Source organism: Neopelma chrysocephalum, unplaced genomic scaffold (assembly GCF_003984885.1).
Source record: "Neopelma chrysocephalum unplaced genomic scaffold, ASM398488v2 Primary Assembly neopelma1_143, whole genome shotgun sequence".
NCBI classification, from domain to species: Eukaryota; Metazoa; Chordata; class Aves; order Passeriformes; family Pipridae; genus Neopelma; species Neopelma chrysocephalum.
The window spans coordinates 2,795,142-2,807,543 of NW_020897805.1; the positions used below are offsets into that span (position 1 = coordinate 2,795,142).

General features: G+C 37.7%; 1 protein-coding gene across 6 annotated transcripts in view; it reads left to right on the forward strand.

The window, feature by feature from the left end:
* The window catches only part of KAT6B (lysine acetyltransferase 6B), a 116,432-nt gene extending 106,746 nt beyond the window's left edge, over positions 1-9,686 (forward strand). For 5 of the 6 annotated variants that reach the window (XM_027700029.1, XM_027700030.1, XM_027700028.1 and 2 more), the window contains exons 14-17: positions 1,155-1,314; positions 1,931-2,197; positions 3,404-3,704; positions 5,557-9,686. In XM_027700029.1, coding sequence (XP_027555830.1) covers positions 1,155-1,314; positions 1,931-2,197; positions 3,404-3,704; positions 5,557-8,042 — 3,214 coding nt within the window. In that variant the 3' untranslated portion in view covers positions 8,043-9,686. The remainder of the gene's footprint in view (positions 1-1,154; positions 1,315-1,930; positions 2,198-3,403; positions 3,705-5,556) is intronic. The other variant, XM_027700032.1, reaches the window with a different exon arrangement.
* Positions 9,687-12,402: the final 2,716 nt, after the last annotated feature.

Consider the following 12,402-nt stretch of genomic DNA (forward strand, 5'->3'; position numbering starts at 1 on the left):
AACCTTAGCTTTCTGGGGTACTTAGTTATGGACAACCTGAGGACAAATGTGTTTTAAGGGAGAATAAAATACGTATTCATCACTTTTATGCTGCTTCTGCCCTGTCACAAATTATTATAGGCTCTGAATACTGACACCCAATTAGAAAATAACTCTTTTTTCACCTACAGAATTTAAAATACTTTATGAACAAGGTCAGTTAGTCTCTTTTCATAGATACTAAAGCTTAGACAGGGACATCAACTGACCTGGCTAAAGGTATCCAGAAGGTTACTGACTGAGACAGGAAAAAAAATTACATCTTTGAGATTCCTGTCAGACACTTACCTTGGGAATTGAGTATGGCTTCTTACTGTTTTCTACATGTTGTTAGTTTTTCTTACATGTAGTGAAGTAGAAGTTTGTCACAATTCTGTGAAAAGGGTTCACCTGAATCTGATTTTGGTTTTAAACTTTATCTCAGTGTAAAATAATGTTGTTACTTAACCAACCTGGTTTTTACAGCATTTGAAATTCTTGCTAATTGTTGTTTGGAATTGTATGGTTCTTTGTAACAGAGGAGTTTGGTGGGATATGTGCTAGCGTATTAGTATAGTGTCCTATCTTATTAGGCTTTACCTAGTTTTGATTGTAGTTAATTGGAAGTCGTTTTGTACTGCATTAGCACAGGACTACAGTACATTTTTATGCTTTGTTAGAAAACTTAAGTTTCTAGCTTACTTTTTTGTCCCATTAACTGACATCTTCAGTTGTAATATTACAACTTTCTCACTCTTGACATGATGATCAGTGTTTTATGTCTATGCTTGTATGTAATATTAAAATTGGAGATTATTCTAGTAGTGACACAAATGCCAACACTAAATCACTTGAATAGAGTAGTCAACTATAAAACGTTTACTTTCCTCTGTGTTGCCCTAGTGATGTTTAATATCGAACTTCCACTTCATAAACTCTTGTTTCCTCACTTCCTCTAGTAAACAGTCTCTAGTTTAAGCATGTTATTGCTGTGTGTCAACTCGTATTTTTAGTTTGATGTATCCATTTATTTACCCATCTATTTTCACAGGTTGTTGTGCAAAAGGATTTAAACTGTAGAAAGGCTGTTTTAGGTGATCACTTTCTAAATTAAATTACTGTTTATTTGATTGTAGATTTGTAATTATTAGAAGGGAAAAGCTGATTTCAAGTCATATGGAGAAACTGAAAGCAAATCCACGCATCAATGAAGTAGATCCTGAAAGCTTGAGATGGACTCCTTTGTTAGTTTCTAATGCTGCAGTTTCTGAAGAAGAGAGAGAAGCAGAAAAGGAGGTAATATCAGAGACTTCTGAATTTCTTTTCCTTTGGATTTCATAACTCTGAATATTCAACTTTAGGCTACCTTAAATAGAGCAGTTTTTGCTTTGACCGCTGCGCTTAGTGGTAGAAGGTACTGATACTGTAACGCAGAATTTCTGGAAGCTGTGCAGCAGGATCTTTGAGTAACTTTGAGGGGATGAATATGAAAACTTAAAATGTGAATCACTTGTTGTGGAGCTGTATTTATCACTCTTGAGGTAGTCAAAGAGCATGTAATCAGATCAAATTTGGTGCAGAGCTCGGGGGCTGCACTGTCAATCGATTCTTTGTGTTCTGAACTTGCTCAAAGTGATCCAGTCAGTGGGCATGTAATGTAGTGCTGAAGGACTTAAATCAATTCGCTGCATCATTAATAGTGCTAAATATCCCATGAAATGCAATCTTCTTTGGTTTGTTATCTGTTAACTGTTGTACAGGAGCTACTAGATGATTCAGCTGAAATGTTGTTGCTAGGTTAGCCAGGAGTGCTAATCAGAGTTGACTTACTTTAACTATTTAGCTGAACGCAAAGGATATGGCTGAGTAAATGCTGTTTCAGTGACCTGCTATTTTAACCTCGACCCTTCAGGCTGAGCGTCTTATGGAACAAGCTAGCTGCTGGGAAAAGGAAGAGCAAGAAATATTCTCCACAAGAACTAATAGTAGGCAATCACCTGCAAAAGTACAATCTAAAAATAAATATTTGCGATCTCCAGAAAGTTTGGCAGTGGTGGGGGAGCGAGGGCAATCCACAGAACAATCTAAAGAAAGCAGTGAGGAGGATGGCGGGGATGAGAATCAACAGAGTTCGCCTCCCCGGCTGACAAAGCCGCAGTCACTGGCCATAAAAAGAAAGGTGTGTTACTTCAATGTTTTGGTTTAAAGTCCTTTGTCTCTGATTTCAATCAAATGGTTATCATCAAAATAACAATCAGTTTTCTTACAAACATTAATTAGACTGTTTTAATCCTTTCTGTGTTATTTGGACACTTAACAAATCCTCTCTTCTCTTTTTTTTTTCACCCCCCTCCATTCAATTTTTTATCTTTCGGATGTTTCATGGAACTGTAAAATATTAGTGGCACAAAAAAATCAGAATTTCTTGTTAATTTTTAAACTAGTGATTGCCCTCTGCTGTTTGGCATTGGTATTGGTTCAATATATGAATGGTTCTTCTTTTCGGACTAGGATGGAGTCCAACTCGTGGGGTTTGTCTTTTTATTGTTTTTTTAATATAGGAACTCCTTTAAGTGGAGTACTGTTTCTCAGAAGAAATGCTGTTAAAAGGGGTTTTTTAGCCATATTCTTCTAATTTACAGGAGATCTAAATGTTAAATTCTGGTTACTGCTGTATTTGCATAGTTCTTCATTTCTTTGAAAAGTCAGCTCTTTGAGTGGCTTAAATTAGTAAATGTAAGAATCCCAAAATTTTAAAACACTCACCTTAGCCTGTGTATTTAGGTGTCTCAGGTGAGAACTGGGAAATTGGAGTGTCCCTTTAGTTATACTTTAAAAGAGCAAACTTTAACTGTAAATCTCTGAGAATGCATAATAATAGAAAAAAAAAAACCCTGAACAGTTTTTTCTTTATAGCAGCCAACTGTAGGATTCTTGACATGCACTTCTTTGCTGTTACCTATTTTTCTGTGTACATACTTATTTCTAAGAATAGCAGAAACCCGAAATGTAGAAGTATAAGCTTTGATACTTGTGAAGGTTGTTGGGGAATTGTAAATCTACAGAGGAAAAATGTGTAAGTACAATTTAAGTAATAGTGCTGTGAATATTATTTGACAGAAGGCGGCAAAAGGCACTTCAATATGAAGAAAATTCTAGTCTTAATTTTCACCTAGAGGAAGCTTTGGGTACATGTATACATACCTGTTTTAAGTGTTTAGACATTTTGCATTTAGATTCTGTCTACATTTGAATTTGATGCAATGTAAGGTGTTTTTTGAATGAGTAAATAGATTTTGTAAACTCACTCTACAAAAATTTATGTCCAGAATCAGCTAACAAATGGGAATGTAAGAAGAGTTACATTTGTGGAATTATTTTTCAGAGGCCTTTCATACTGAAAAAGAAAAGGGGCCGTAAACGCAGAAGGATAAATAGCAGTGTTACAACAGAGACAATTTCTGAAACAACAGAGGTGTTGAACGAGCCATTTGATAACTCAGACGAAGAGCGTCCCATGCCACAGCTGGAACCCACCTGTGAGATGGATGGAGAAGATGATGACTTGAAGCCTGTGATTAGAAAAGCTTTTGAGTATCAACCCGGGCAGCAGAAACAGGAGGATGAAGAGGAACAGAACAAGGAGAAAGATACTCATTGCTACAGGAGTGATGAAAATTGCACAGGTAGACTTAAAATGTTCTTATCTTTGAAAAATTAATTTGGTTGGGTGGCCTTCAAAGGAAGTGTTTATTTTTGTCATAAATCTGGGAAATTTTATTGTATTTAGCCATTTTGGTCTTAAAATCTTATGGTCTTAAAAATACTGTCTGCATTAATCTCACGTAGTTTATTAGAATTCAGAATTCAATGATGCCTTCAGATTTTTTGTTTTGTTTTTTATTATGTTTAGTTCTGCTATTCCTGACCCATTAATATTATAATTTGCTTTTTGTGTTCGTGAAACAAGTGTTTTCCAGTCTGAGCCATTGCAGTCCTTGTCATATTGTCAAAACCAACTGTTATGTCCCTACAACAGGGCCTTTCATACTCAACAGAGCAAAGAGAATCACTGGAATATTGTCTAATATAGTTTTTGTATCCTTGATAAAGGATACAAGCAAAAAGTAAGATTTGATTTACACAAATCTCTTTCTATTCAGCGTTGTTGGTAATTCAGTGAATGTTTGTTTCTTCTGTGGCACAATATATCCTCACCACCAGAGTCCCTATTTTTTTCCCCACAAAAGAGACAGGCAGTTTTAACTGTGTTCTTTCAAAGCTGCTTATCTAGTTTGATTTCAAGGATATTTCCTGTCAGAAAAGCTAATGGATGGATAGTGAAACTACTAATGAGCTATTCTGAATGTACGCTCATCCCTTGACCTCCTGGCTCTCAAATTATGCTTATAAATTTCAGTTCCAGAATGAATGACTAGATTCTCAGGTCTGTGTATTTTCTCTAAGAAGCAAGTAGGTACTACTTCAGTATTTTTCTAATTGCTTGGAAAGTTTCATCTTTGTGATCCTCAGTTGAGGGATCACGTGCTGATTTCTATTTTAGACAGCTTTTGTGTGACCAGAGTTGGTGCTGTTACAAACCTGTGCACAGGTGCATTAGAATATTACCACTTTTTCCTGCTTCTCAACAGAAATTAATTGAACTAGAAGTAGCAGGTTCTGAGTGTTCCAGCTATGTCCCAGCGGTCAGGTTTGCACTGTTTTAACTAGACTGATGTTGTGTACTTGCCCATGGACCAGACCAGTTCATCACATTAACTGACTGTAGGAGTGCTATAACAATAAAGGAGTGTCAGTAAAGCCATTACACTCCCAAGTGCAGCATGTTGTATCTTGATACTTCTCCCTTTTTCTGGTGTACATGTAGGTGGTATCTGGGGAGAAAGGAAAGGGGTGAATGTGTTTGGGTACCTTTTTATAGTCAATGGATTAATTTAGTATTCTGATGTGCTCCGTTTAATTTCAATTATCTTTTGCCTTCTATCATCTGTTGTGAGCTGTGTCATGATATGTTGCCCATGAGAAGATACTATAATGAACCGCTTTTTTTCAGTGTTGGTACTAAAACATGGTTATATGTTTATTATGGCTTGTCCTCCAGAATGGTCAAATAGAAAACTCTAGACTCTCACTGTCAAAAAAGATGAATATGCATTAAATCAATGTCTGTATAAAGTGATGGCATACTTGTATTCTAAAATCAAATGTTGAAAATCAAATATTTGGACAATATTGGCTTTAGTTTACATGTCATTTAAATCTCTGGGATTCTCCTAGTGTATAAATGGTGGTTTTGATAGCCACTGTTAAAAGGCCACCAAACAATAGCATGTCTGAGTAGGCTGTGTTTGAGCTGTAGATACTATATCCTTCCATTGTGGTTTGAGATCTGTTTATAGCTCATTTCATGGTTTCTTAATACATTTTGATTTTATAAATTACTTTTGGGTTTATATTTGAAAATATTGATTAGTTTGTGCAAGCTAAGCCTTTTTTTTTCTCTATTGCCTCCCAAAGATAATACAGAGGATGTAGCTGTGTTGGAAGAAAGCACTAAAGACAATCTTGAACCCTTAAAGAGTAAACAGGGTTGGCCCAAAGGAGTTAAGCGTGGTCCATCTAAATGGAGGCAAAGCAAAGAAAGAAAACCTGGCTTTAAGCTTAATTTGTACACTCCACCCGAGACTCCTCTGGAGCCTGACTACCAGGTGCTGGTGGAAGAACAAAAGGAAGTGGCTGAAGACAAGCCCTGCTCAGTTCCTGCTGTTACGGAGGAAGCTGTTAAAGAACCTGTTGAAGTATTGCCACCACCAGAGGATGAGGTGAAAGAGGTAGAACCTGAACCTCTGCATCCACCCAGTGAACCCTTCGAAAAACAAGAAAATGATACCATGAAAGCTGGGGAAGAAGAAAGGAGTATAGAGGAAGGTGGAATCAATTCAAAAGATCAAGAAAAAGACAAAGCAGAAGAAGTGTTTGTGCAAAAAGAGGAGTCCGTGCATTTGGATGATCAGGAGGAAGAGGAGGAGGAGGATGAAGAACCTTCTCACAATGAGGATCATGATGCAGATGATGAAGATGATAGCCACATGGGTTCAACAGAAGCAGAGAAAGAGGAATTGCCTGGTGAAGCTTTCAAGGAAATGCTGGAAACACAACAATCTTTTTTAGACGTAAATGTTCAAACTGGTAATTCGAATCAGGAGGAGTTAATGGATTGTGGTGTCGACCTTGCAGCTGATGAGTGTGAAAGTGATCAGAAGGAACTTGCTACAGATTCAGACCCAGTGCCTGAATCCGATGATGATCATACAGGTAACAACCAGGACCAAAAAGCTGGTGAAGAATTACATTCCGATTTCAAGGGAGAGAGTACTGAGACCATGGAGATAGACTCAGAGACAGTTCAAGCAGTACAGTCTCTAACCCAAGAAGCAAGTGAACACGAAGATACATTTCAGGACTGTGCAGAGACTCAAGAGGCCTGTAGAAGTTTGCAGAACTATGCCCATAATGACCAAAGTCCCCAAATGACCACACTGGATGACTGTCAGCAGTCTGACCACAGTAGCCCAGTTTCATCTGTGCACTCTCATCCCAGCCAGTCAGTTCGTTCTGTTAATAGTCCAAATGTTGCTCCTTTAGAGAACAGCTACGCTCAGATCAGCCCAGATCAAAGTGCCATTTCTGTGCCGTCTCTACAGAACATGGAGACCAGCCCAATGATGGATGTTCCCTCAGTTTCTGATCATTCGCAACAAGTTGTGGATAGTGGGTTTAGTGATTTAGGAAGTATTGAGAGCACAACAGAAAACTATGAAAACCCAAGCAGTTACGATTCTACAATGGGTAATAGTATCTGTGGAAACAACTCTTCTCAAAACAGTTGCTCGTACAGTAGCCTTACATCTAGTAACCTAACACAGAGTAGCTGTGCAGTGACCCAGCAGATGTCTAGCATTAATGGAAGCTGCAGTATGATGCAACAAGCAAACATCAATTCTCCTCCCACTTGTAACGTAAAATCTCCTCAAGGTTGTGTTGTTGAAAGGCCTCCAAGCAGCAACCAACAGTTATCCCAGTGCAGCATGGCTGCTAATTTTACACCACCTATGCAGTTAACCGAAATCCCTGAGACTAGCAATGCCAACATTGGATTATATGAAAGAATGGGGCAGAGTGAATTTGGAGCAGGGCATTACTCACAGCCATCTGCCACCTTCAGCCTTGCCAAACTGCAACAGTTAACTAATACGCTTATGGATCATTCTTTGCCTTACAGCCATTCAGCTGCTGTAACTTCCTATGCAAACAGTGCCTCTTTGTCCGCCCCCCTAAGTAACACAGGGCTTGTTCAGCTTTCTCAGTCTCCACATGCTGTTCCTGGAGGACCCCAAGCACAGGCTACCATGACTCCTCCCCCCAACCTTACTCCTCCTCCCATGAATTTGCCACCTCCCCTTTTGCAGCGTAATATGACTTCATCGAATATTGGAATATCCCACACCCAAAGACTGCAGACTCAGATGACTGGCAAAGGTCATGTTTCTGTAAGAACCAAATCCACGCCTCTGCCACCGGCTGCTGCAGCCCATCAGCCACAAATTTATGGGCGTGCTTCACAGACTGTGGCCATGCAAGGGCCTGCACGGACCTTAACAATGCAGCGTGGTATGAACATGAGTGTAAATTTGATGCCAGCCCCAGCTTATAATGTCAATTCAGTGAACATGAATATGAATACCCTTAATGCTATGAATGGTTATAGTATGTCCCAGCCAATGATGAATAGTGGCTATCACAGTAATCATGGGTATATGAATCAAACTCCCCAGTACCCTATGCAGATGCAGATGGGAATGATGGGAACTCAGCCATATGCACAGCAGCCAATGCAGACAGCACCCCACAGTAACATGATGTACACTCCTCCAGGCCATCATGGCTACATGAATACAGGCATGTCTAAACAGTCTCTCAATGGATCCTACATGAGAAGGTAGGCCCTTGGGAGAGACACGCTACCAAACTGGCATATTGGATTGATCTGCACAAATACCTTTTTGGAGAGTACGATTTCAAAACCAGCAATTGGTGTGAATGCAAAAACATTTGTTGGCACCATTTAAAAGCTGTATGCAGCAGAAAGCCTTATACAAGTTTTTCTTTATTTCTTGTTTTGTTTTTTTTGGTTGTTTGTTTGGGTTTTTTGTTTTGTTTTTTTTAACTTTGTGAGATTTAACTTCTCTTTGGGGGGAATTAGATGGTTTTCCATTTTCTGTTTATTTCATTGAGCTTGAAGTTCTCTGGAAAGGAAGAACTCTTTCTTTGAACTGCAATTACACAGCAGCTGATGGTTCAGAGCCATTTTATGTGCCTGCTCCCATTAAAAATGTGGATAAATAGACTCCAAAACTATCAGACAGTACTGGATCATGAGCTTTTTCTCTCTCCTTTCCCCACATGTAAATGCCTTTTAGCAGTTCTTTTATTGTATTATTTTGTTTCTGAAGGTGACACTTCTGCATGCCGCTAATGTCTTTGTTAGTGACAGTGCATTTTGTAGTACTGTACAAGTGTTGTGCTTAACAGTAAGCCATTTCTTAATTTTTTTGCCTTGATTAGGTTACCCTAGTTTGAGGGGTAAAAAACTCAGAACTATATTTTTGTTAATTATAAAACTTGTAAAAATAATAAAAAAAGCTGCAAAAGCTATTCACATTTTGGTTAGTTCAAAGGGTTTTATTGCTGTATGTTTAGTGTAAAGTTGAGACTCTTTTCCATTTTTGTGACCAGTTTCTTTGGGGCTGGGGTAGGAAAAAAGGCAGCTTTCTGTTTTATAAATACTGTTATGTTTTTTTGTTGATTGAAACATCTCAGTGTTTATTTGTCAAGTTTTGAAACATTTTCGTATATGTCCAAATACTTGGCAGGATTTAAAAAAAAAAAAAGTAGTGAATTTGGTGTAAAGTTGCTATTTTATGGAAATGCCTCTAACTTTACATTTTCATTCCATCTGTAGATTTTTCTATCTTTATAAAATATTGGAGTTATTTTTTAAGGGAAAGAATAGAGCAGTAGCGTGTGAATAGCTCAAACTAAGCTTACAGATCGCATGTAAAAAGGCAAAAGTTATTTGTGTCTGTTTATATTGCTTCCTTTTTTGTAGCCTTTGTACCTGTACAGAGTGACTGTAAGGGCCGAACAGAAGAGGCTTGATACATGTAAAAATAGGACCCAGTGACACTCTTGTATTTATCTGTTATCTTTTTAGTCAGTCACTTAAAAAAAATATCCACAAAAAACCCACCCAAGCAACAAAAATAAAAACTGCAAAAAACAACCCCCCCCAAGCTGTACATTTTAACATAAAATAAATTATGATGAGCCATTTTTAGCCTCTTGTGTCTTGTCATAGTTTGATGTTGCATGGGAATTACCTCCTGAAACAGTGTTTGTTACGGTGCTCTCACATGCTTGATCTAAAGCCCATTAAAGTTGGTGGGGTTTGGATTAGGCTGTTAGAGCCTAAGTGTAGGTTACTCATCATAATTGCATACATCTTGTGAAAATAAAGAGTATCTAAGATTATTTTTTTAAATAATCTTAATAAAATATTGAATAAATATGTATTTAATACGCTAAAAGGTTGTCAATATTTAATGTATGAAACTTCTTTCCTATAGAAAGTGTTAATATATATATATATAAAAGGATATATGATAGTAACTGACATGGTGTTTGAACTGTATTTTAATGATAGAATTGTAATCTCTTCCTTTGTCATTGTTGCTGGGTGACAAGATGATGCAAATTCTGTGTATATGGATATGGGTGCACACAAACATACACTCACAGATGAACACTTCTAATCTAGCAGTAGGTGGTCTCTAAATATCAAGAAGGCTGTCTATAAATGTAACTTGCAAATGGACAGGTTCAAATGTGGTGTGTGTGAATCTACACCAGAAAAAAATCCTTGTCACAATTTTTCAAAATGCTTCTAATGTGATTGTTGCCACTGAATTCCTCCTCTAGCCCATTGACACTGCAGGAAGGTTGTTGGCTGAGGTGAAAGCATTGGTCATCTTGACTGAAAACTGTCTCCATTCCAGTATATAAAGCAGCTTTATAGGTAGTATTTCACATACCCAAATGTCAAAAAAATGTGTGTTTCTTCAAATAAAACCATTACTGTATGGTGTTGCCAAGTCAAGAAACTGATACTACAGATTCATGCGTGTAACCTGTTCAGTTCTAGTACAGTGGAGCAGCAGTTTAAGATAGTGGATCTGAATGAGAATGAAAATTGCTGGTGAAATGGTAAGTTGGAGTAACTTGTGTTTTAGGAGTTCAGAACACTTGATAAGGAGAGCACAATACAACAAAGATCTTGGTTCATGCCACTTATGTGTCAAATTTGTTTATTAAAGGCAGAGAGTATTAATAGTACTTAAACTATGTTTTCATCTTCACAAAATAACTGTCAACATTTTTATGCTTAGGAAGGTGAAAGGTGAATTCAACACAATTATTTGCAGCCTTCAAGTGTGTTTAGCGAGGACCATATCTTTTTAAATAATTGCATCTCAAAGTAGCAGTATGCTGTGTGATTTTTCATTTGTGTGTTTTTACAGTGAATGAAAAAGGCACCTGGGTCTTTTATCTGCTGCTGTTTAGTTTGGAGTTTCGAAGCCTGTAACATAAAAGCAAATCAGACTTTCTTACTGTTTCAAATTTGTGCTAACCTGAAACAGAGCATCCTGACTCCAGCATATTGCCAAAATTCTGTATTTGGAATATATGAATTGAAGGTTAGTTGGAAAATTATGTACAGCGTGTGCACAACAGGCAAGTTTCCAATCTATTTTTTTTATTTCGGAATTGAATTCCTGTCAGGAGGACAAGGAGCTTTCCTACATCTTTTCCTGTAGTGACTATTTAGCTATGAATTGCCTTACTGCACTAAAATTTGTTTTATAAGAAGGCTGTCTTTTCCTTTACAGATATACTTGTTTTATGTATTGTGTGCCTATTGCAGTGTAAGTTTTGACTATGTAGTCTAACACCATCCCAGATGAGAATTAGCCCTTTTTTTTAGTGTCCCCAGAAAATTCTTCCCAGAATTTGCAATAGATGATTCTTGTGGAATGCAGGAGGCTTCTTTGCCCATACAATCTTAGTCTTTGGTTTGACAAATAGAATACTCCATACCACTAGTGATTGGCAAGAAGGAGGTAAACTTGCCTTGTTCTGTGTATGTTTCTTACAGACCTGGTTTGTAGCTGAAGTCAGTGCTGCTAACACTTGCTAGTAGCTAGTTAGCAGCTTGCAAGAGTTGCCTGCTTTGTGAAAGTCACATGTTCCAGAACTTCTGCTTTTTCTGATTTAGTCTAATGGATTCTGGGAGAATGGTAGGCAAGAAAGTTGGGAAGTAAATGAGAAATATGTTTACTTCAGAGCTGTTTAATTGGCACAGCTGTACCAGCTGAGTCCTTCAGGCAAGACCTGGTTCTAGGGAAGATATTTACTTGTCTTTGAAGCAGAACATACTTCATTTGGAAGCTGCCAAAAGGCAGTACTGAAAGCTGCACTCTGGCCCTTTAGTAAAGATGGGAATGGTAAGTGTTGTTGCACTCAAGCTACCTGATCCCCTCGCAGTGGACAAAATATAATCCGTTTTTTACTAACTTTGTAAGAATCTCTGTGATATAAGCAGAAACGATGAGCTGCTAAACACACTAATCTTTCATATTAGATCACTGTCAATGTCTTTCAGTTTTATAAGCTGTTAATTTGTCCATCAGGCAGGCTGGTTGATGGAAACAAACTACATTTATATCCAGCATGGTAACTAGAAAGAATGGCCCTGGCTGTAGAGCTGAGAGTGATCAATTATGCATGTAAATCAACAAATCCTCTTTCAGTTACAGCAGTCATCAAGCTATATGGCAGGATACATGTGATTTGACTGAGGGAAATCCTAGTGGATATTTGTTATCTTTTGGTATATCATTTGGTACAGAATTCCTGTCTGTAAAGCTAATGAGAAGAAACACACTGCTGCCATGGAGAGTGTTCAGCTTTCACCATCAACCTAAATGAAAGAGCAGGGCCATGCATCTGAAAGCAGGTTTGTCTAACACAAGGCTGGGAGAACTGTTCCATGTTTGAGTTTGTGAATTAAACTGCAGTAGACTCTAAGGTGGTCTAAAAAGTTACATTTGAATGTCTGTGGAAGTAGATGGAAAGAGTTGAGGGACCTCATCCAAAAATATTTTTTACTCTAACCCCATACTGTGAGTGCTTATTTATTTTTGAAGTGTTAAATTACTTCAAGTTCCCTGTTTTTTTCTGGGTGTT